Source organism: Emiliania huxleyi (genome assembly GCF_000372725.1).
Source record: "Emiliania huxleyi CCMP1516 unplaced genomic scaffold EMIHUscaffold_56, whole genome shotgun sequence".
NCBI lineage: Eukaryota > Haptophyta > Isochrysidales > Noelaerhabdaceae > Emiliania > Emiliania huxleyi.
This window is the reverse complement of record NW_005197803.1, coordinates 478,864-499,471: the sequence shown is the minus strand read 5'-3', so window position 1 is coordinate 499,471 and position 20,608 is coordinate 478,864. Positions and strand designations below refer to the sequence as shown.

Genomic DNA, 20,608 nt, shown 5'->3' with positions numbered 1-20,608 from the left:
AGCTGAAGGGGAAACTGCAAGGGGACCTCCGGGGCCAATATAGGGGGAGATCCGGGGAGAACCCGGGGGATCCAGGGACATCCTTGGGAATAATCAGACTACCCTAGAGGGCCCACCACGAAAGGAGGGCAGAACCCGGCCCACCCCACAGAGCACCACACACAGGGGTGGCCCCCGTCCCCCCCCCCCCGTTCCAGCCCCAGCCCGGGCCCCTGAGTACCCCCCCCCCCCCCCTTTCTTTCTGACCCGCCCGCCACCTCCCCCCGCGCCACCCTACCGCGCAGGAGCACCTGCGCATGCAGCATGACCTCCTCACCACACTGCGGGACCTCTCCGCCCCTATGCATACCCCGGCAGCGTCGACGACGGCGTAGGCGCCGGGAGCACAGGCGGAGGGGACAATCATGCCGCTTACAGGGAGGGGGGCGCACTTCCCCTCACACCTCATGCTAGGGGGGGTCAGGACACCCCTCGAGGACACCCCCCAGAGGCTTCACAACAGGGTAGTGCGCCCCCCCGAGATGTCCGCATGCTGGAGCTCGGCCCGGAGTGTTCGGGACGCGGCAGGCTCGATTCAAGTGGAGCGGGGCAGTGAGAGGCGCGAGGTTGAGAGAGGAGCGGTCGCACGGCGTGGCCCCTCTTTCGGGGCCACGGCTCGACGGCTCTCCTCTGACTCTCGTTGTGTTTCCTTCGGCGTGTGGATTGTGTGGAGGGAACGTGCCGCGTTCGGCAGGAGTGCTTGGTTGGTGGTGTGTGGGGTGGGGTGGGGTGAGGCGCGGGGGGTGCGGGGGATGCATGTGCATGGGGCATGTTCTGTCCTCGCTGTGTGTTGTTGTTGCTGTGTGTGTGGGCTAGATTGTGGAGCGTCGAGTGCGAGGTGTGACCGACACCCGTGGCGGCTGGCGGGGCGTAGATAGTAGCGATATAGCACCGCGTATTTGTAAAAGATAATCATGAAAGTTGAAAGAAACCACGCGGCGCCGGCGGCCGGCGCGCCGCTGGGCGCGCCGCTGCCGGTGGCGGAGACACAAAAGCGCACTCTGCGAGAGGGGTGTACCCTTGGAGCACTTGGAGTGCAGGGTCGGCAACCTCACATCCCGGGCCCCGCGCCCTTGCCGCCCGGCCGGGGCTGGAGAGGCTCAGCAGAGCCTGACGCCGCGCTCCTCGCACACGGCCACCAGCTCAGGCTGCTTCTTGTTCTCGCGGCCCACCATGAGCAACTGCACGCGAGGGGAGGTGTGATAGGCATTGGGCGGGGTAGGGGGGCGAGTGGCGAGTGGGAGCGTCTCGCGCCTTCAAGCTCGGGGCGGCACCCTCCTTGAGGGCGATGGCCAGCGCCTTGCAGCCCTCGTCGCCAATCTGGTTGCTGTGGAGATAGAGCGTCTCGAGCCGCGGCGCTGCCCCCTCCTTGCCGAGGGCGGCGGCCAGCGCCTTGCAGCCCTCGTCGCCAATCTTGTTGTCCTGGAGATTGAGCTTCTCGAGCCGCGGCGCTGCCCCGCTCGCGAGGACCTCCGCCAGCTGCGCCGCCTCCGCGTCGCCCCAGCCGAGCATGCCGTACTTCAGCCAGGTCGCCTTGCCAAACTGCTCCTTGAAGGCGGCCTCGTACAACCGCTTCACCAGCGGCTTGTCGTCCTTGCCGTTGGTGAAGCTCTTCGTCTCCAGCTCCGCCGCGAACGCAGACGGCAGCAGCGGAGGGCGCCGGCCGCCGCCCTTGGTGCAGTCGGCTCGGAGGCTCCAGTAGTTGTACTTCTTGAGCCTTGCAGCCGTGGAGTTGTACATCAAGCCGAGGTCGAGCGAAAGGCCGCCGTCCTTGGTCAGGCTCGCCCAGCTCTGCTCCGTGAAGCACCAGCCGCGATCAAAGTACGCGGCCACGTTGGTGCCCTCGGCCTGGTCCTCCGCCTTGTGGCCGTCCGGGAAGGAGGTCAGCCGCAGCACCCAAGTGTACGGGTGGGAGTAGAGCGTGCCGAGGCAGCCCAGCCCCTGCTTGAAGAGCGCGTTCTGCTCCTCAGAGCGCATGACGCCGTTGGCGGGGTCGGGGTGCTGGTGCAGCGAGCCGAAGTCCCAAAAGATGCCGAGCCGCCGGACGTACGGAGAGGTGAGCAGGGCCTTGAGCGCCCTTGCGACGCGGGTGAGGTTGGCTCCGCGCGGGTCGGGGTGGTCCTTGGTCAGCCACGGGTAGGAGAGCGCGGCGACGGGAAGCCAGTCATACTCGTCGATCGCCTCGACGAGGTCGGCGAGGTCGGCGAGGGAGAGGAAGGCCTCTTCGGGCAGCGCCTGGCGGTGGGTGAGGACGCCGCCCGCCTCGGCGTGGCTGATGATCCACTGCGCGTCGAGGAGGGCGACGGCGCCGCTCGCGAGGACCGGCTCCAGGTCACCGCCGCCGCGCTTGCGCCACAGCTCCAGCTTCTCCTCGCTCACGCCGAGATCGGTGGCGGAGGGGAGGGCGGCGGCCGGCTGCGTTGGCGCGGCGGTGTCAGCGGGCGTCGGGGCGTCGCGTTCGGCGGTGGGAAAGCCGGACAGCTCCTCGGTCGAGGGCTCGACGCGACTGGAGAAGCAGCCCATTGAGAAGGCGACCGTTACGTCCCGCCGGAGACCGAAATCGTACACAGGGGGGGAGGGAGTGGGCGGACGAGGGGGATGGTCTTTTCGGCGAGCACCACGCTGCGCAGCTCGAGCCACCAGCAAGAGGAAGCCGCGCTCTGATAAGGGCAAGCCGAGGGGTCCTCGGGGGCCCAGGGCCGACTCGGTGGAGACGGCGGCCCGCATGGGGGGGCTGTCGACCTTCTACCTCCGGCACGCCTATGGACGGGACAGCCCGTGGCTGCATGAAGAGGACGGGGTGCTCTCCGCGAATGGGGGGGTACTGTGCGCGGGGTGCGGGGAGGAGGCGCCCGGGCTCGGGGCGCGGGACGGGAAGGGGGGATGCGGCGGGGGGGGCGGCGTGGACGAGGAAAGGGGGGGCGTCGCGGGGGAGCGGGGGAGGAAGAGGGGGAGGGACCCGATTGAGGAGGAGGCGGTGGGGGTGGTGGGTGGGGAGGAGGGGGGCGTGTTTGGGGGGATGGGGGATCGGGGAGGGCGGGCGGAGGAGGATGGCGCCCCGGATGAGGCAGGGGGGGGGAGCTCGGGGGGCGGGCGAATGTTGATCTCGATGCGCTCCGGCATCGGCGACTATGACGTGCCCAGCTTCGATCACAAGCTGCTGGTTGCAGGAGGCAGCGTGCACTCTATTCTCGAGCCGCTGAGGGCAGTGGCGGCGTTCTCTGCGTCGGACGGCTGCAACCCAGCGAGGACTCATTTCGCCGAGAATTGCACGTTCGTGTGCGATCCAGGCATGTGCTCAAGCTACTCGAGCACCAACTACATTCTTGCCGGCCTCGTGCTTCTTCCCGCGAACGTTCACCCCGAACGAGGGCTCGCTCAATGAGGTGGGCCTTAGCGTGGCCGGGGCCTCCCACGCCTATGGCACCGCCGAGCTCTACGCGCAAGACGCGTCGATCCTCTCGGTTGGACCTGCGGCAATGTCGTCGCCACTGCAGAAGACGTCGCTGGTTTCTATTGGCGGCTGCTGGGCCCCAGCCACAACATCGTGAGTTCCGCGAGCTTGAAAACGATGTGGGACGTCCAGCCGCTCGAGCGAGGATGGGCAGAAGGGGAGTTCGCCTACGGGTTCGGCTTGATGGTTAGGACCGTCAACCCACGAATGAAGCGGCTGCCGACACTCGACGACCCTGGCAGCTACCTTGGGCACGCGGGAAATACTTATGCCTTCAGGTCACACAACGGCTTCTTTCCGGCATTGAACGCAAGCATCTCCGTCATCGTGAACGAGGACCAAGACTACAGATACCTCACCTTTACCGCCACGTGTCGCGTGGCGCAGCTGGTGGCCGCCTCCAAGGGCCTCACAGCGCGGATTTCGCGTGCGAAAAGCCCACCCCGCTCGACGAACGCCTCGTCGAAGGTGCCGTCGCCGTCACTGCCCACCGCCCACCGCTCAGCGAGCTCGTCCACGCGGCTCGAGGGCTTGGACGGCTTGGAGCGCTTGCCGCCGCCGTCGCCGGCGTCGCCGCCGCGACCGGCTGCGGCGCGCTTTTTTGGAGGAATGGTGGTGGGGCGGCCCGGGGCGGCGGCATGCCTGCAGGTGTAGGCGGTGCGTTTTCTTCTTGGCGCTTCAGTGTACTTGTCGTTCTGGCTCACCTACAAGTGCCACGTCAGCACGGCAGTCGCGCCCCCAACCAATACGTGCATCGACGGGACGCACGCACGCGCCCCTTGAACGAGGCTCGGCCGTCCCACAGACTTGACGAGGCGCTTCTCGCCTCTCGGGTTGACTCGACCAGACAAAAACCCCGAGAGGCGTGGGAGTACCTCGCCAGGTCTCACCCACTTCGCTCGCTGCCGGTTACTTCCCCCAGGATTGGTCTTCTCTGCCTGCGGGAACACCCTTGGGCGGCCGGGTGGGCTGCGGCTGGAGCTAGCATGGCTCGGTAGAGCCGAGACCCCGTGTTATGGCAGACGAGAGAGTCGAGACAGGTCTCTGACTCATAGCCACCTTTATAGTCTAGACCCGCGCTGCACGCCGCCCCGCCTGCTCGCACCGCCCCACCGGACCCCGGAGTGAGTATCAACCGGCAACGTACCGCCACCGAGTCTCGCGCAGTGCGTCAATGTCTGTCTCAGTACACCCGCACCCGCTCCCGCTCAAAGATCGCCGTTCGCAGCGCCTCGTGCCTCGCAAAGAAGGCGGAGAGGTTCCTATGGGGAGATATGGGGGGAGATATGGGGAGATATGGGGAGATATTGCCTCGCGAGGAAGGCGGAGAGGTTCCGCGCGGTCGGCGACGCGCGGAACGCGCTCTTGACGTCGCGCACGGATGCATTGTGTGCGCGGACGATCACCTGCTTCGAGGTGATCATGGTGGCACTCAGGCAGACGCCGCTCTGCGCCGAGTCGGCTGGCGGCGGAGAGAGGCCGAGGAAGGTGGCGAGCTCTTTCTGGATGGCGGGCACGTCGGCAGCGGCGCGCGGCAGCGAGGCCATCCGCACGAAGAGGAACTGGGAGGGAGAGAGGTAAGGTAAGGTGAGGCACGGTAAGGTACACACTGTCTCCGCACACACGAGGTGGTGGGGCAAGGGGGGGGGGGGGGGACCCTCGCATCTCCTCCCCCGGGACACGCGGGCAGGAGCTGGCACGGCATTCAAAGTGCAAAAGGCCCAGTGCCGTGGGTGAGCAGACCTGCGAGGGGGAAAAGCCGCGGCGGAGCCAGCCGAGCAGGTGGAGGCCTATGGGGGGATTTGGGGAGATTCGTGGAACTTTCGGGAGATATGGGGAGCCAGCCGAGCAGGCGGTGGAGGCCGTAGAGGCCGCCAAAGACCCAAAAGAGCTGCCTATGGGGAGATGTGGGGAGATATGGGGAGATATGGGGAGATATGCCAAAGACCCAAAAGAGCCGCCTCGAGGTTGGGCGCGCGTCGAGGCACAGCCGGTAGGCCTGAGGTGAGGTGGGGATCTAGAGAGAAGGTGTGCACGTCTCCACACACACACGAGGTGGTGGGGCAAGGGCCAGGCTAGTCCCTCGCGTCTCCCCGCGGCATTCAGAGTGCCAGGGAGGCCCGGTGGCCGGTGAGCGGTGGGAGCGAGGCCTCAATTGATGGGGAGAGATGGGGAGAGATGGGGGGGTATGGGGCGAGAGATGGGGAGAGATGGGGAGAGATGGGGGAGATGGGGGATATGGGGAGAGATGGGGAGAGATGGGGGGGGGGGGAGATAGGGGGAGATGGGGAGATCTGGGGAGATCCGGGGAGATCCGGGGAGATCTGGGGAGATCTGGGGAGATATGCCTCGAGCTCGGGTGGAGAGGCGCGGAGCAGCAAGAGCGGGTCGGAAAAGAGCGGGCGGCTGCACCTGTGACATGTCTCGGACATGTCCAGGACGATGTCCTGGAGAGGGCCGGCGAGGAGAGGGGGCGGCTGCACCTGCCGATGTCATGTGACATGAATGAAGGAAGGAATGAAGGTGCATCGCTTCCGCAACGCCACGGCGCTAGCGGCTCGATGGCACACAAGGACCCGTCTCTTGGCTCTATCTCCGCAAGATCTCGGCTCTATCTCGGCTCTATCTCGGCGCGATCTCGGCGCGATCCCGGCGAGATCTCGGCGAGATCTCAGCGAGATCCCGGCGAGATCTCGGCGCGATCCCGGCGCACCGCTCGATGGCGGCGAGTGCGCGCTCCATGCGCAGCTCCACGCGCCGGCCCTCCTGCCCGAGGGGGTCGAGAGGAAGGCCCAGTATTCGTGTGAGTATTCCTATGATTAGTATGACTACTACTACTACTCCTATTCCTGCCCGAGGGTCGAGAGGAAGGCCCAGTATTCGTGTGAGTATTCCTAGGATTAGTATTGCTACTACTCCTATTCCTGCCCGAGGGTCGAGAGGAAGGCCCAGTACTCGTGTGAGTATTCCTAGGATTAGTATGACTACTACTACTACTCCTATTCCTGCCCGAGGGTCGAGAGGAAGGCCCAGAGCGAGAAGGCGAGGTCGAAGGGGTCGCGCAGCCCGATCACGAAGCGGAGCGCCCCTCGGCCGGCGGGGGTGGTGAGCGCCTGGGGAGATATACGGGGAGATACGGGGAGATATGCCCCTCGGCCGGCGGGGGTGGTGAGCGCCTGGGGAGATATACGGGGAGATACGGGGAGATACGGGGAGATATGCCCCTCGGCCGGCGGGGGTGGTGAGCGCCTGGGGAGATATGGGGAGATATACGGGGAGATACGGGGAGATACGGGGAGATATGCCCCTCGGCCGGCGGGGGTGGTGAGCGCCTGGGGAGATATGGGGAGATACGGGGAGATATGCCCCTGCCTCGGCCGGCGGGGGTGGTGAGCGCCCGGGGAGATATGGGGAGATATACGGGGAGATACGGGGAGATATGGGGAGATATACGGGGAGATACGGGGTGGTGGTGAGCGCCTGGGGAGATATGGGGAGATATACGGGGAGATACGGGGAGATACGGGGAGATATGCCCCTCGGCCGGCGGGGGTGGTGAGCGCCTGGGGAGATATGGGGAGATATACGGGGAGATACGGGGAGATACGGGGAGATATGCCCCTCGGCCGGCGGGGGTGGTGAGCGCCTGGGGAGATATGGGGAGATATACGGGGAGATACGGGGAGATACGGGGAGATATGCCCCTCGGCCGGCGGGGGTGGTGAGCGTCTGGGGAGATATGGGGAGATATACGGGGAGATACGGGGAGATACGGGGAGATATGCCCCTCGGCCGGCGGGGGTGGTGAGCGCCCGGGGAGATATGGGGAGATATACGGGGAGATACGGGGAGATACGGGGAGATATGCCCCTCGGCCGGCGGGGGTGGTGAGCGCCTGGGGAGATATGGGGAGATATACGGGGAGATATGGGGAGATATACGGGGAGATACGGGGAGATACGGGGAGATATGCCCCTCGGCCGGCGGGGGTGGTGAGCGCCTGGGGAGATATGGGGAGATATACGGGGAGATACGGGGAGATACGGGGAGATATGCCCCTCGGCCGGCGGGGGGGTGGTGAGCGCCTGGGGAGATATGGGGAGATATACGGGGAGATACGGGGAGATACGGGGAGATACGGGGAGATACGGGGAGATACGGGGAGATACGGGGAGATACGGGGAGATATGGGGAGATATGCGCCTCGATGGCGCGCGCGTGGCGGGGCGGTGTCTGGAAGATGCCGGGGTTGCCCTCGACGGCTGCGACGCGGCTCGTGGAGATGGACGCGGCCTGAGGAGAGTTGCGAGAAGGCTCCGAGAAGGCTCCGAGAAGGCTCTTGGCGATGTGGATGCCCCACCCCCCTGCGAGCGGGCCTTCTAAGCCCGCGGGTAGTCCCCCCCCATCCCCAGGGCCTCCAGGGCTCGCACCTCAACCTCTCACAGGCCAGCGCATAGCGCCATCGGACGTATTTTCTTCTCAATAGATCTAACAAGGCTGTGGAGGCGGCCTCGAGGGCGGCGTGCGAGGGGAAGGCAGTCGCCGAGAAGGCGCGCCTATGGGGAGAGATGGGGGGAGATATGGGGAGATATGGGGAGATATGCCTAGGCAGCTGCCGTGAAGGCGCGCCGGTGGTGCGCGCTAAAGTTGAGCCGCCTCAGGGCCTTTGGCACGTACGGCGCCTGACCCGGTGCTACGGCCGGTGACAGCGTGCCTCGTGTCGGCTCCCCGCGCCAATCGTGTGCAGCGTGTGTGTGTGCGTGTGGCCCGTCCTCCATGCGGCATTATGCATAGCATGCTGGGAGGTGTCACACTGACTGGCTGACTGGCGCCTCGGCGCAGACGCGCGAGGCGCAGCGGTACGGTGACACGGAACAGGGCGAAGGCGAGTTGTCGACCCAGCCGGGGTGGTGCTCGCAGGGAGTGCACGCGCGTTGGCAGCTCGGCGGCAGCGGGGACGCGTACCCCACCCTCCCGCCCTCGCCCGCCGCCGGGCACGCTTCGTCCTGCAGGCAGGCGACCTCGAGGGCGCGGTGGCCGGGAAAGGGCCTCGAGTCGTCCGGACGCGGCCGCCCCCTCTTGCTCTTGCACGCGCCCCTTCTCGCCTCCCACGAGGAGAGCGGGAGGCGAGGCCCGCCGTAGCGCGCCCACGTGTACGATGGCCGCCGCCCCCACCAGCGCCAGAACGCGGACTCCTTTTGGAAGCGCGGGCAGGCGGGCTGCGCGACGTCGGCAGCGACGGCGGGAAGAAGGAAGCGGCGGTGCTGGCAGAGCGTGTCCGACCAACCGGCCGCGTCGTCGCGGCCGCACACGTGCTGCGGGTGGAAGGACTGGTGCAGGCACTCCCAGAGGAAGGTGGAGCCGGACTTGGCCGGCCCGGCAACAAAGACCGTCGGCATCACTCGGCCGAGCCCGTCCTTGTACGGGCTATCCATGGACGAGTGCCGATCGTTGTCGTCTCTCGTTGTCGTCTCTCTGTTGTCGTCCTCTCTCGTTGGAAGCGCCGCCCAGCGTGAAATAAAAAAAAGAGATATTCAGCTGGTGTACCCGGGAGGAGGAGATGGGGGAGGGGAGTTACCGCGGTACGATAGCGGACCCGCCGGCGAACCGGAAAACCGAGGCCGGGGGGCCCCAGGGGGGGCTTGGGGTCAGTTGTCGGAGGAGGCGAGAGATGAGCTAACGCGGCCTCTGAGAGTGGAGTCGGGACGTGCGGGCTCACCGGGGGAAGGCCAGTCGCAGTGGCGACCGGACCACCGCGACCTTCGACAGGGAGGGCCACGCCTCCCCGAGCCTGGAGAGGAGCGGCGGAGGGGGGGGGCGAGCCGAGGACGATAGAGAGGCCGCGAGTGCGGGCACGACTCGCCGACCAGGGAGAGCGGGCTCGACCTCCCTGGGAGGGGAGGCGACACGACCCAACGCCGCCGCCCCCGCCCGGGGAGACCTCGGCCGGGCCGTCGACGCCCTCGGAAGCGGTGGAGCCGGGAGAAGCTGGCGGAGATGAAGGGCGGCAGCGGAGGAAGCGACACCAACAACGCGAGGGAAACGGCCACACCGGCCGTCGCATGACGCTCGTGAGACGAGCAAGAGAACGAATCAAGGGGGGTCGGAACCCTGGGAGGACGGGGGGTGAGCCCTCATGCGGGGGGTCTACTCAACACAAGTGCCTGCGCGAGTGAGTGTGGGGGTGTGACGTGTGAGGCGTGCAGTGTGGTGTTCATTAGCTCCGAGTAGAGGGGGTACTCGTTGGAACTTTGCGAGCCGTGCGCGCGCCGAGGCGCCCGCGGCGCGCGCCCGCCCGGCTGCCAGTAGGAGGCGGCGCAATATGGCCTATAGTACAGCCCTTGAGGAGGAGGAAGAGGCTGGCTGGCAGTGCTGTATGCCGCCGAGGGGCAGTTTTTGGGTGCTGTCCCCATCCCAGGGGGCTGCAGAAGGCGTCCGCAGCCGGGACAACCCGCCCCCCCAGCCGAGGCCGGTCGAAGCCCACTTGAGTGCAGCCATGAGGAGTCCTCTTGGTGCTCCTGGCGGCCGTTGGAATGGCGAGCGCGCGCCGAGGGGGGGGGGGGGGGTCTTGCTTGCTCCACACCGAGCGCCCACGGTCCGGACCGGTGCACTCACCGAGGGGTGGCCTGCACAAGGTCTGAGCCGCGGGCGCTCGGCGCCAAGTGCAGTGTCACGCTCGCGCTGGAGCGGGACACAATGGGAAACCCTCGTTTCCTATGAACTCGGTCCCCCAACGGAAGAGGCCTCGCTCCTATTGGAGAGAACACTCCAACATCAGATTTGCCTCGTGCGTCCCTTTTCGTATTTCGAGCCGGAAAGCTATTTTCTTTTGGGTCCTGTGGGCACCCTACTCACGCCTTTTCACTCTCCCCCGTTGGCGTGGAGATGCGAGGGTCGCCCCCCCTTGCCCCACCACTTTGTGTGTGTGGAGACGTTTACCTTACCTTACCTTACCTCTCCCCCGTTCTCGCGCCATACGCCGCGTCCTCGAGCCGCAGCTCGACCAGCCTCTCCGCGCGGACGAAGCCGACCATGATGTACCGCAGCCCGCCCGTGCATGGCACGCTCGCGTGCCGCAGCCCGCCGTAGTGCGAGAGCATCTGCCCGCGCCGCGGCGTGTAGACCGCCTCCTCGCTGCTGAAGGCGTTTGGCGGGAAGCGCGTCCCGCCGCCCTCGAAGTCGGCCGGGTCGGAGAGCAGCACGTTGAACGAGAGGCCGAACCCGTCGTCGTCCACGTGGACCCCGAGCCTAAAAAAGAAATGCGGTTCGAGAAAAAAGAATTAGCTGGTCGTCGTCCACGTGTACCAAATGGCCCGCTCTCGCCGGGCGTGCCGCTGAACTTGAGCAGGAAGGTGTCGTACAGCCAGAGCTCGCGCGCCGGAATTCCAAACTGCGCCTCGAGAGCGGGCAGGATCGTGTGGTCGCACTTTTCGTTGAGCCACGCGAGCAGCCGCGGCTCGTCTGCGACGAGCATGTCGGGCGCGCGCACCGCGTTGGCGACGGTCCCCTCGGGAGCAAAGCGCGGCTGCCGGCAGGCCCAGCCGCCCTTGGCCGCGTTGTGCTCCTCCGCCGTCGCAATCACCCACTCGCACTCCTCCTCGCTCGCAACCTCGGTCAGCCAGACCTCCCCGACCCGCCGCGCCAGCGCGTCAAAGTCGACCGCATCGGTGGCGGAGGTGGCGCCGCCGCCTCTGCTGCTGCCGCCGCGGTCGCCGTATCCGGCGTAGCAGAGCGCCTGGTTGGGCCGCCCGTCGATCGCCTCGGCAGTGCGGAGGCTGGCAAAGGCCTCCTCGAACCGCCCCGCCGCTCGCAGCACCTCGGCGAGCGCCACGTGCGCCTCAGAGTCGAGCGGCTCGATCTGAGTCGCGCGCCGGAGAGCCATGGCGGAGGCGTCGAGCCGACCCTTCCCGTGCAGCAGCGTCCCAAGCTCCCGCCACCCGCCCGAGTCGTTGGGACTGCTGAGCACATCCGCACAGACCCGGAGCGCCGTCGCGTAGCCGCCTCCGCCAAAGCGGCCGTCCTCCGCGAGAGACGGAGACGGGAGCTTGAGGTCGAGGGCGGGGAGCTTGAAGCTGCATGCCGCAGAGAGGAGGGCGTGCAGCATATATGCACGGCTCCACCTTCGCGCTCGAGCGTGCGATACTGCTATGCACGGCACCTGCGCGCTCGAGCGTGCGATACTCAGAGCAGGGGCAAGTCGCGCATTTACTGAGAATCCGCGTCCACTGTGGGTTCCGCCCTCCCTGCGGGTACCGTCGCGTATTTTAAGACGAGGTAAACAGCAATAGATCCGGCCCTCAAGCGGCCTAATCGATACCCAGCCCTCACGGAATTGGTCCCTCGTTGTACAGCAATCGATCCTTCACAGTGCCCGTCCTGCCAACTTGCCGAGAATCGGTCCCCCAGGTCACCTGTGGCGCGAAGCTGATGTCTCCCGCCCTCGGCGCGCCCAACGCGCAGCGGCGGCAGACCACCCTCCGGTTCGAGGGGCGCCTGGGGCTGAGCGGGCTGCCTCCGCCAGAGTTTGGCTCGCCCACCGGCGGGCTGTCACCCTGCCACGGGTCGCAAGCCCTCTGCCGGCCGGAGCGCAGGCTGCGCGCGTGCGCGGGCTTCCAGCAATTGGTCCCTTGGCAAGCGCGAATCGGTCCCCCTGACTCCAGGAACTGATCCGGCACTGTGCACCCGGATCTATTGCTGTTTACCTCGTCTTAAAATAAGTACCCGACGGTAGGTGATCCCGCGCACTGGAGCCGAACCCAGGCGTGTCACGCTCCGTGTCACGCCCACACCCCCCTACCCGAAGAGACCCCGGCGCCCGCCGGCAAGTGTGCCGGCGGGCATGCCCCCACGCCAATCTGCTCGGCCATACAGTGCCCGCCTTGTCCTCTTGAATGGGTCGTAACGGCTCGACGGTGCTCCCGGACCGAACACCCCCTGAGAGGACGTTCGGTCTGTGAGAGTGGTCGGAGTCCACGCCAGCTTGAAGATATAATCAAATAGCTTTAGGTTCGTCGCGTCGTCTAGCCACGCACCTGCTAGCTTGGTCATGAAGTTAACCACGCCAGCCATTATTAATTACATAGTAAGAAAAAGAATTTAGGCGCATGACCAGGCGCATGACCAGGCGCATGTATCATGGAACGTCTGGACTACTAATCTCTCGAACCCAGGTCACGCTCAGTGTACTAGAGGCGCCTAAGAGGTGCATGACCAGGCGCACTATGGTTGACCGGCGCAGTCAACCGTACCCGTCCACCGTGGATGCGCTTTCGCCCGCCCTTGGATATCTAGGCAGCAGAGGCGACCCAGGCAACACATCAGAGCACGGCCGGGGGCGCGAGCCGCCATCTTGGACTGTCGTGTGAGGCGAGTATTTGCCACCGGGAGCTCGCCGCCGCCTCTACACCGCCGCCGCCGCCCTCCCGAGGCCAGATAATAGCCCAAGTCGAAGAGTGCGCCCTGCCCTCGGTATCTGGGTGGCAGGCGGGACTAGAGAGGCATGCTTGTGCACGGTTGGGGGTGCGAGCCGCCATCTTGGACTGTGAGGCGAGTATTTGCCACCGGGAGCTCGCCGCCGCCCCTCTACGCCGCTGCCCCCCGCCGCCCTCCCGAGGCCAGATAATAGCCCAAGTCGAAGAGTGCGCCCCGCCCTCGGTATCTGGGTGGAAGGCGCGGGACTAGAGAGGCACACCAGAGCACGGCCGGGGGCGCGAGCCGCCATCTTGGACTGTGAGGCGAGTATTTGCCACCGGGAGCTCGCCGCCGCCCCGACTCGAGTGCAGAGAGAGGGCCCAACTTCAGAATCGTGCTTTTTTGGTTAGGGACCAAAGCGCGAAGGACCACTTTTGGGTTAGGGACCGCGGGCGACAGGTTAGGGACCGATCGCCGCCGCATACGCCGGCGGACGGCCACCATCGGTGTTTTTGGCTTCGCCACCGTTCAAAGCGTGCGCAATGCGCTCGCCGACATCAAGCGAGCACGCCTGTCCGACGAGCGGCTTGCTGTGTGGACGCCTTCTTGTGGCTCTCGTCGAGAGCGTTTTGCGACCCGGCGGGTGGGAGAATATGTGTCGTCTGATGTGTCACTGTGTACGTCACATCGGTCTTGATAATAAGCACGGTCGATCCGTCGAAGCGATACACTCGTTCCTATCACGTTGGACGGCTGGCACGGGAGCTCTGTGCCAGCAACAGGAACCGAGCCGTACGGCAAGAAGAGCTCGATGGGGAGCGAGAACCGTCAGAGGAGCTTCAAGGGTAACCTGAAGTCCTCCGTGACGCGCTCAATCGCTCCCAAGCGGGTGGCTCTCGAAAACCGTCGATATCTTCCGGAAAGACTGCTCTTGCCGAGCAGCCGATATGCCCAGACGGAGGCGCAGAAAGGCTGCGAGTACTCAACGAGTTCCGCGACCTACGCAGTCAAACCTGGGGGGAACTGACCGCACCATGGCGGACTTCCGAAACCTCCGTGAGCACCTCTGACGGTTCTCGCTCCCCATCGAGCTCTTCTTGCCGTACGGCGGTCTTCCTGATGCGTGCCGGCACAGAGCTCTGTGCAAGCCGTCCAACGTGATCGTGACGAGTGTATCGCTTTGACGGATCGACCGTACTTGTTATCAAGACTGATATGACGTACACAGTGACACATCAGACGACACATGCTCTCCCACCCGCCGGGCCGCAAAACGCTCTCGACGAGAGCCACAAGAAGCCGTCCGCACAGCAAGCCGCTCGGTCGAACACGTTGCTCGCTCGATGCCGGCGAGCGCATTGCGCACGAGGTAGACGGTGGCGTAGCTAACATCACTGACGAAGACCGTCCGCTGGCGTGAGCGGCGGCGATCGGTCCCTAACCTGCGCCTGGGGTGTCGACGGGCCCCCGGGGGCGACGGGGGTGCTCTCGCGGGGGGTCCCCCCAGTCAAGGGGGTCTGGGGCGCAGCCCCAGGTAGCCCGCCGCAGGCGCCGATTTTTTCGGGCTTTTTTGACTGATTTTCATGAGGTGTTGCTACTATTTTGGGACCAGTTGAAGCCTAAAAATGGCTACAAATACAGCCACACCAGCTGCTAGTCGTGAGCTGCTACTGTGTGGCAGAGCCCAGAGAGAGGGCTTTCAGGAGCACTATTCAGTATGACCCAGCTCAACGTTGCGGAGTAGTAACACTGTTCCGTTACCGCGTAAGCGGCCGGCGGCCGGCGGCGGCCGGTGCGGCACGCGGAGCACTCCGTGAGCGGTGACGGGTGCGGACGAGCGAATGAGAGGTTCCTTTCAGCGAGAGATAGGCAGTCCTAGTCTTTAACAACACATCTCCCACAGATAGCGACCTCTCATTCACTCATCCGCGCCCGTCACTGCTAGTCGGGGCACTCCCGGCGTGCGGCCCGGTCCCGGTCGTCACTCCGGTTGCTCGTGTTCACACCGTCAGAACTCAGCTCCGCTGAGGATTGAGTGTCTGAGACTTGGGCAGCTTACACAACTTTTGTAGTAGAGCACAATGGCACCCTTGCATCAAGTGCATCACTTCATTAATAGACCGTAATAGAGGTCCCCGTTTTCGGCCGCCGCGGCCGGAGAGCACCCCCGTCGCCCCCGGGGGCCCGTCGAGACCCCAGGAACCTGCGGTCCTTCACCGCAATCGGTCCTTCGCGCTCGTCCCTAACCCAAAAAAGCACGATTCTGAAGTTGGGCCCTCAGAGAGAGATTTTTAGCAATACCAAACAACTCTAACACTCACGTTTTGTTCGAGTGCACCGCCGCCGCCGCCCTCCCGAGGCCAGATAATAGCCCAAGTCGAAGAGTGCGCCCTTCCCTCGGTCGGTATCTGGGTGGCAGGCGGGACTAGAGAGGCGCGCTGGTGCACGGTTGGGGGCGCGAGTCGCCATCCTGGACTGTGAGGCGAGCATTTGCAGCCGGTCGCGGTCGAGAACTCATACTCGAGCACGCCGCGTTTCTCTCTTGCGCGGCGCTTCTTGATAGGCGTCAACCTGATAAGACGGCTGTCACCAGATGCAGGCGAGGGGCCCGAAGAAGCGGCCGCGCATGTGCGGCACGCCGGGCTGCGTGCTCGAGGACAACCACCTCGGCCCGCACTCCTCCGACTTTCGCTGCCCTCCGGGCAAAGGGTCTGGCGCTTTCCTCCCCGGTTCGCCGCCGCTTCCGCCCACCGACACCGCACGGGTCTCGTACGATGCCCTCGTCGGCACCTGGTGCAGCAACGAGGACCCGCCGAGGTACTGGTGCCCGGGCGACGAGGCCGCCGGCGCGTGGCGACCGTCCCCGCCGCCGGAGCCGGAGGTGGAGTGCACCGTCTCAAAGGGCCGCGCGCTTGTCGCCGCGCCAAAAGTGCGCGGCACGCAGGGGCGCGGGCCGGAGCGGTTCGTGGCGGAGCCCGCCCCCCCGCCGGCCGTGCTGCACGCGGCCGCCCGGGCGGACGACGAGCCGGCCGGCGATCGACTCGGCGAGGGCGTCGTCAGCGAGACGGCGCTCCTGCGCGCCATGCTGTCCGAGCCGCGGTCCGAGCCGGGCGCGGAACGAGGCGCGGGAGGAGCAGGGCGGGGCGGGGGGGTCTCGCCGCCCTCCGCCGAGAGGGGGCCGGGGCCGGGGGCGGGGCCGGGGGCCCCCGGCCCGCTGGAGTGCGATGCGAGGACGACCGACCGGCGCCTCTGGGCGGGCGCCAGTGCGGCTGGGTGGCGCATCCGGACTAAGGACGAGACGACTAAACGGGAGGGCCACTGGAGGCTCACACACACACACGCACGCACACGCACACGCTCGCACACGTGCGCACGCACGTACACACACGCACACGCACACGCACGCACGCACACGCACACGCACGCACGCACGCACACGCACACACACACACACACACACACACACACACACGCACGCACGCACGCACGCACACACACACACACACACACACACACACACACGCACACACACACACACACACACACACACACACACACACACACACACACACACGCACGCACGCACGCACACGCACGCACACGCACGCACACGCACGCACGCACGCACGCACGCACACACGCACACGCACACACACACACACACACGCTCACACACTCACACACGCACACACCGCTCACCCACGCGCACCGGGCCTTGCACTTTGAATGCCACACATGCCCGCTCCTGTCTCCTAGACGTGGAGTCGCGAGGGACTAGCCTGGCCCTTGCCCCACCACCTCGTGTGTGTGGAGACGTGAACCTTCCCCACCTTCCCCACCTTCCCCACCTTCCCCACCTTCCCTACCTGCCCAACCTTGCCCAACCTTGCCTTGCCTTGCCCTACCTTGCCCTACCTCTTGCCTTACCCCTTGCCTTGCCCCTTGCCTTGCCCCACCTTGCCCCACCTTGCCTTACCCCTTACCTTGCCCTACCTTGCCTTACCCCTTGCCTTGCCCCCCCTCTTGCCCTCCCTCGTGCCTTACCACCAGGTACGTCGACCCCGCCGGCGCCGTCTTTTACTCACGCGCCGCGGCCGCCGCCTCGGAGGGGCGCGACGGAGAGGCGCGCCGATGCTCCCCTCCCCTCCCCTAGCCCGGGAAACACAGGGGGGGGGGCGGTACAGCGAGGCGCGAAGACGTGCCATACGCCCCAGGATACGCCCCAGGTGATGGCATCTGGCGGGGACCCTGTGTTCTCCCCCCCTCCCCCCCTTCTCCCCCCCCTCCCCTCCCCCCTGGCCGAAGGACCTCGCAACATCTGCTCACACTGTCACATCCTTTCTCACTCTTCCCCCCCTCCCCCCCCCTCTCCTCAACTGATTTAGGTTTACAGCCCCAATGAATAATGAAACCAAACCCCCCCCCCCCCTCCCTCTCCAGACAAGGCTCGGGCCGGTCCCCGGCCCGCCGCTGACCGCTGGGGGCCATAGAAGCGGAATCTCTCCCCGTATCTCCCCGTCTCTCCCCAGTGCCTCGCGGCCATAGACGCGAGACTCCTCCGCACCCCAGCGCCAGCGCTCTCGAGACACGCACTCCGCTGTGTCCTCTCGGCCGTCTCTCCCGTATATATATCTCTGTATTCTCACTGCAGTCGCCCCCCTCCTCGCACACACGCGCTGCTCGCAACACGCCGCACAAGTGTCTAGTGTACACCGTACCGCGCCCCCCCCCCCGCCCTCACGCCGCATTCCAGCGCGTAGGCTGCGGAGGCGAGGGTGGGGGCGAGGGCGCTGGTTTACTTTTCGGACGCGCGGCGCTGGTACAAGGGGCGGGTCACCGCCGCGCACGGCCGGCTGCTGATGGGGGGCGAGCCCGGACAATCTCGCCATATCTCCCCCGATCTCCCCCTCTCTCCCACTGCTGATGGGGGGCGAGCCCGGACAATCTCGCCATATCTCCCCCTATCTCCCCCTATCTCCCACTGCTGATGGGGGCGGGCGAGACTCGTCCGTAGAAGAATTGAACGGGGGGCGCAACTCTCTCTTACCGCAGACAGGCTCGTAGAAGAAGAAGAGAGCGCATTCTTGCGCTCCAACCAGCGCTCGAGAGGGGACGCGTGTCCCGCTGTGCTCCGCCGTACTCTCGGCCGTAGTCATCGCAGTCGCCTCCCCCCTCGTCTCCACGCGGTGCTCTGAGGACACTGCACAAGACCGTCCCCCCGCCCTGAGGAGTTGGCGTGCTCACCACCACACACGCGAGCCGCGCTTCACAAGTCTGATTGTTATGAGCTGCTAGTGTGAATGGTTGTGATGCAGCAACCAGGCGAGCCGCCCTTCACAGTTATGATTGTTATGAGCTGTAGTAGTAACTTATTCCGATGAGTCACCACCCCAGGCGAGCCGTCCTTCACGGACAATCTCCCCCTATCTCCCCCAATCTCCCCCCTATCTCCCCCTACCTCGCAGGCGAGCCGTCCTTCACGGTGCTCTTTGACGACGGCGACGCGGACACGGCGGCGCGCTCTCTCTCTGAGGACGACGTACCACGTGACGCGGCTGTGGGTTGCTGAGACACGTATAGGCGACGAGGACAAGTCGGTCCCTCTCAGCGAGTTGCACCACGTGCTGGCGGGCGAGGCGGGCGAGGCGGGCGGGGCGGGCGGGGCGGGCGGGGCTGGCGGGGCGGAGGCGGGGGCGGAGGTGGGGGCGGAGGTGGGGGCGGGGGCGGGGGCGGGCGGGGCGGAGGGGCAGCTCCCGCGGCTGGGCTCGGTGCGGTACCGCATCCTGCAGGCGGTCTCTCGGCGAATCTCGGCTCCGATCTCGGCGAATCTCGGCTCCGATCTCGGCGAATCTCGGCTCCGATCTCGGCGAATCTCAGGTACCGCTGATCTCGGCGAATCTCGGCGAGACTCTCGAGGCGCCAGGTACCCCCCCCCCCCCGTGCCACAGGCGCTGCTTGGCGGGAAGACGTCGCGCGCCGAGATCGTCGAGTACGTGACGCAGGCGAGAGATGGGGAGAGATGGGGAGATACGGGGAGATATGGAGGGAGATCGTCGAGATCGTCGAGTACGTGACGCAGGCGACGGAAGCGCAGTTCTTGGTTCCCCAGTAGTGGCAAGCAAGACGGGGAGCACACACACGGCTCAGCACACGTGTCCGCACCAGCGACTGCCACTCGCCCTCCATCATCATGCCTCGTCACAAGTGCCCTCCATCATCATGCCTCGTCACAAGTGCCCTCCATCATGCCTCGTCACAAGTGCCCTCCATCATCATGCCTCGTCACAAGTGCCCTCCATCATGCCTCGTCACAAGTGCCCTCCACCATGCCTCGTCACAAGTGCCCTCCATCATCATGCCTCGTCACAAGTGCCCTCCATCATGCCTCGTCACAAGTGCCCTCCACCATCATGCCTCGTCACAAGTGCCCTCCATCATGCCTCGTCACAAGTGCCCTCCATCATCATGCCCCGTCACAAGTGCCCTCCATCATCATGCCTCGTCACAAGTGCCCTCCATCATGCCTCGTCACGAGTGCCCTCCATCATGCCTCGTCACAAGTGCCCTCCACCATCATGCCTCGTCACAAGTGCCCTCCATCATGCCTGGTCACAAGTGCCCTCCATCATGCCTGGTCACAAGCACGTGCTCTCACACAAGCACTCCGTCACACGCCCTCGCCTCTCTGCAGGCGACGGAGGCGCACGCCATCGACATCAGCCGGCGCTCGGCCGTAGAAGGGCAGAGCGAAAGCACCGGCGGGGCCCGGGGAGAGGGGGCCACACAAAACACGCACACGCACATGCACATGACATGCACATGTACATGTACATGTTGTTGTCGCGCACCCGGGGAACTCACACGGGGGCTCAAGGCACGCGGTGTGTCCCCTCTCTCCCCATCTCTCCGCATCTCTCTCCCCATCTCTCCCCAGGCACTCCATCGTGACGGCGCTCTCGCGCGAGGGCAGGGTCGAGGGTGCCTTCTTCGAGCCGGCCGGGGAGACCAAGGCAAGGGCGAGCGAGGGCAAGGCGTTCTACGCGCTGACGGCGCGCGGCCAGGCACGCTTGCGAGATGCGCCCCGAGATGCGGCCGTGATGCGGCGAAAGATGCGGCGAAAGATGCGGCGAAGATGCGGCGAAGATGCGGCGAAGATGCGGCTAAGATGCCGCCGAGATGCCGCCGAGATGCCGCCGAGATGCCGCCGAGATGCCGAGATGCCACGCGCCGATCGGCGTGGTCGCGGCCGCAGGCGCTGCTCGGCGACGCTCAGGGGCTGCGCCTGCACCTCTCGACCCGCAGCAAGACGGGCTTTGCAAAGGTGTGCCAGCAACTTCCTAGACACTTCCTAGACACCTCCTAGACACCTCCTAGACACCTCCTGGCTTTGCAAAGGTGTACTAGCACCCACCCTACCCTACCCCACGGTACCCGAACCCACCCTACCCCACCCCACGGTACCCGAGAACCCACCCTCCCCTACCCCACGGTACCCGAACCCACCCTCCCCTACCCCACGGTACCCGAACCCACCCTAAAGGTGTACCAGCACGGCGACAGTGGCCGTTTCGAGGCGCAGCGCACGGTGGACGGAAAGACGCACTCCCTCGGCTCCTTCGGGTCGGCGGTCGACGCGGCGGTGGCGTACGCGGCGGCGGTGGCGGAGGCGGAGGCGGAGGGGGAAGAGGAGGAGGAGGAGGAGGA

The 20,608-nt window shown here is 65.8% G+C and overlaps 4 protein-coding genes across 4 annotated transcripts in view; 1 reads left to right on the top strand and 3 right to left on the bottom strand.

The window, feature by feature from the left end:
- Positions 1-1,182: 1,182 nt before the first annotated feature.
- On the bottom strand, positions 1,183-2,766 carry EMIHUDRAFT_104080 (hypothetical protein; the record flags this gene model as incomplete). The annotated part of the gene is made up of 2 exons (XM_005765308.1): positions 1,183-1,220; positions 1,314-2,766. 2 exons carry the CDS (start codon positions 2,764-2,766, stop codon positions 1,183-1,185), a joined length of 1,491 nt encoding a protein of 496 aa, XP_005765365.1.
- A 1,901-nt stretch (positions 2,767-4,667) lies between these two features.
- Positions 4,668-9,991, bottom strand: EMIHUDRAFT_452115 (hypothetical protein; the record flags this gene model as incomplete). The annotated part of the gene is made up of 5 exons (XM_005765307.1): positions 4,668-4,755; positions 4,829-5,055; positions 8,308-8,968; positions 9,213-9,284; positions 9,945-9,991. The coding sequence occupies 5 exons, from the start codon at positions 9,989-9,991 to the stop codon at positions 4,677-4,679; spliced, it is 1,086 nt and encodes a 361-aa protein (XP_005765364.1). The 3' UTR covers positions 4,668-4,676.
- A 452-nt stretch (positions 9,992-10,443) lies between these two features.
- EMIHUDRAFT_213191 (hypothetical protein) lies at positions 10,444-11,597 on the bottom strand (the record flags this gene model as incomplete). Its single annotated transcript, XM_005765306.1, has 3 exons — positions 10,444-10,741; positions 10,834-11,117; positions 11,310-11,597. 3 exons carry the CDS (start codon positions 11,595-11,597, stop codon positions 10,444-10,446), a joined length of 870 nt encoding a protein of 289 aa, XP_005765363.1.
- Positions 11,598-15,497: 3,900 nt separating this feature from the next.
- Positions 15,498-20,608, top strand: part of EMIHUDRAFT_104078 (hypothetical protein) — a gene marked incomplete at both ends in the record, with an annotated part of 9,727 nt that continues 4,616 nt past the window's right edge. The window contains 5 exons of the mRNA XM_005765305.1: positions 15,498-16,003; positions 17,350-17,359; positions 17,665-17,736; positions 18,370-18,615; positions 20,445-20,561. Coding sequence (XP_005765362.1) covers positions 15,498-16,003; positions 17,350-17,359; positions 17,665-17,736; positions 18,370-18,615; positions 20,445-20,561 — 951 coding nt within the window. The remainder of the gene's footprint in view (positions 16,004-17,349; positions 17,360-17,664; positions 17,737-18,369; positions 18,616-20,444; positions 20,562-20,608) is intronic.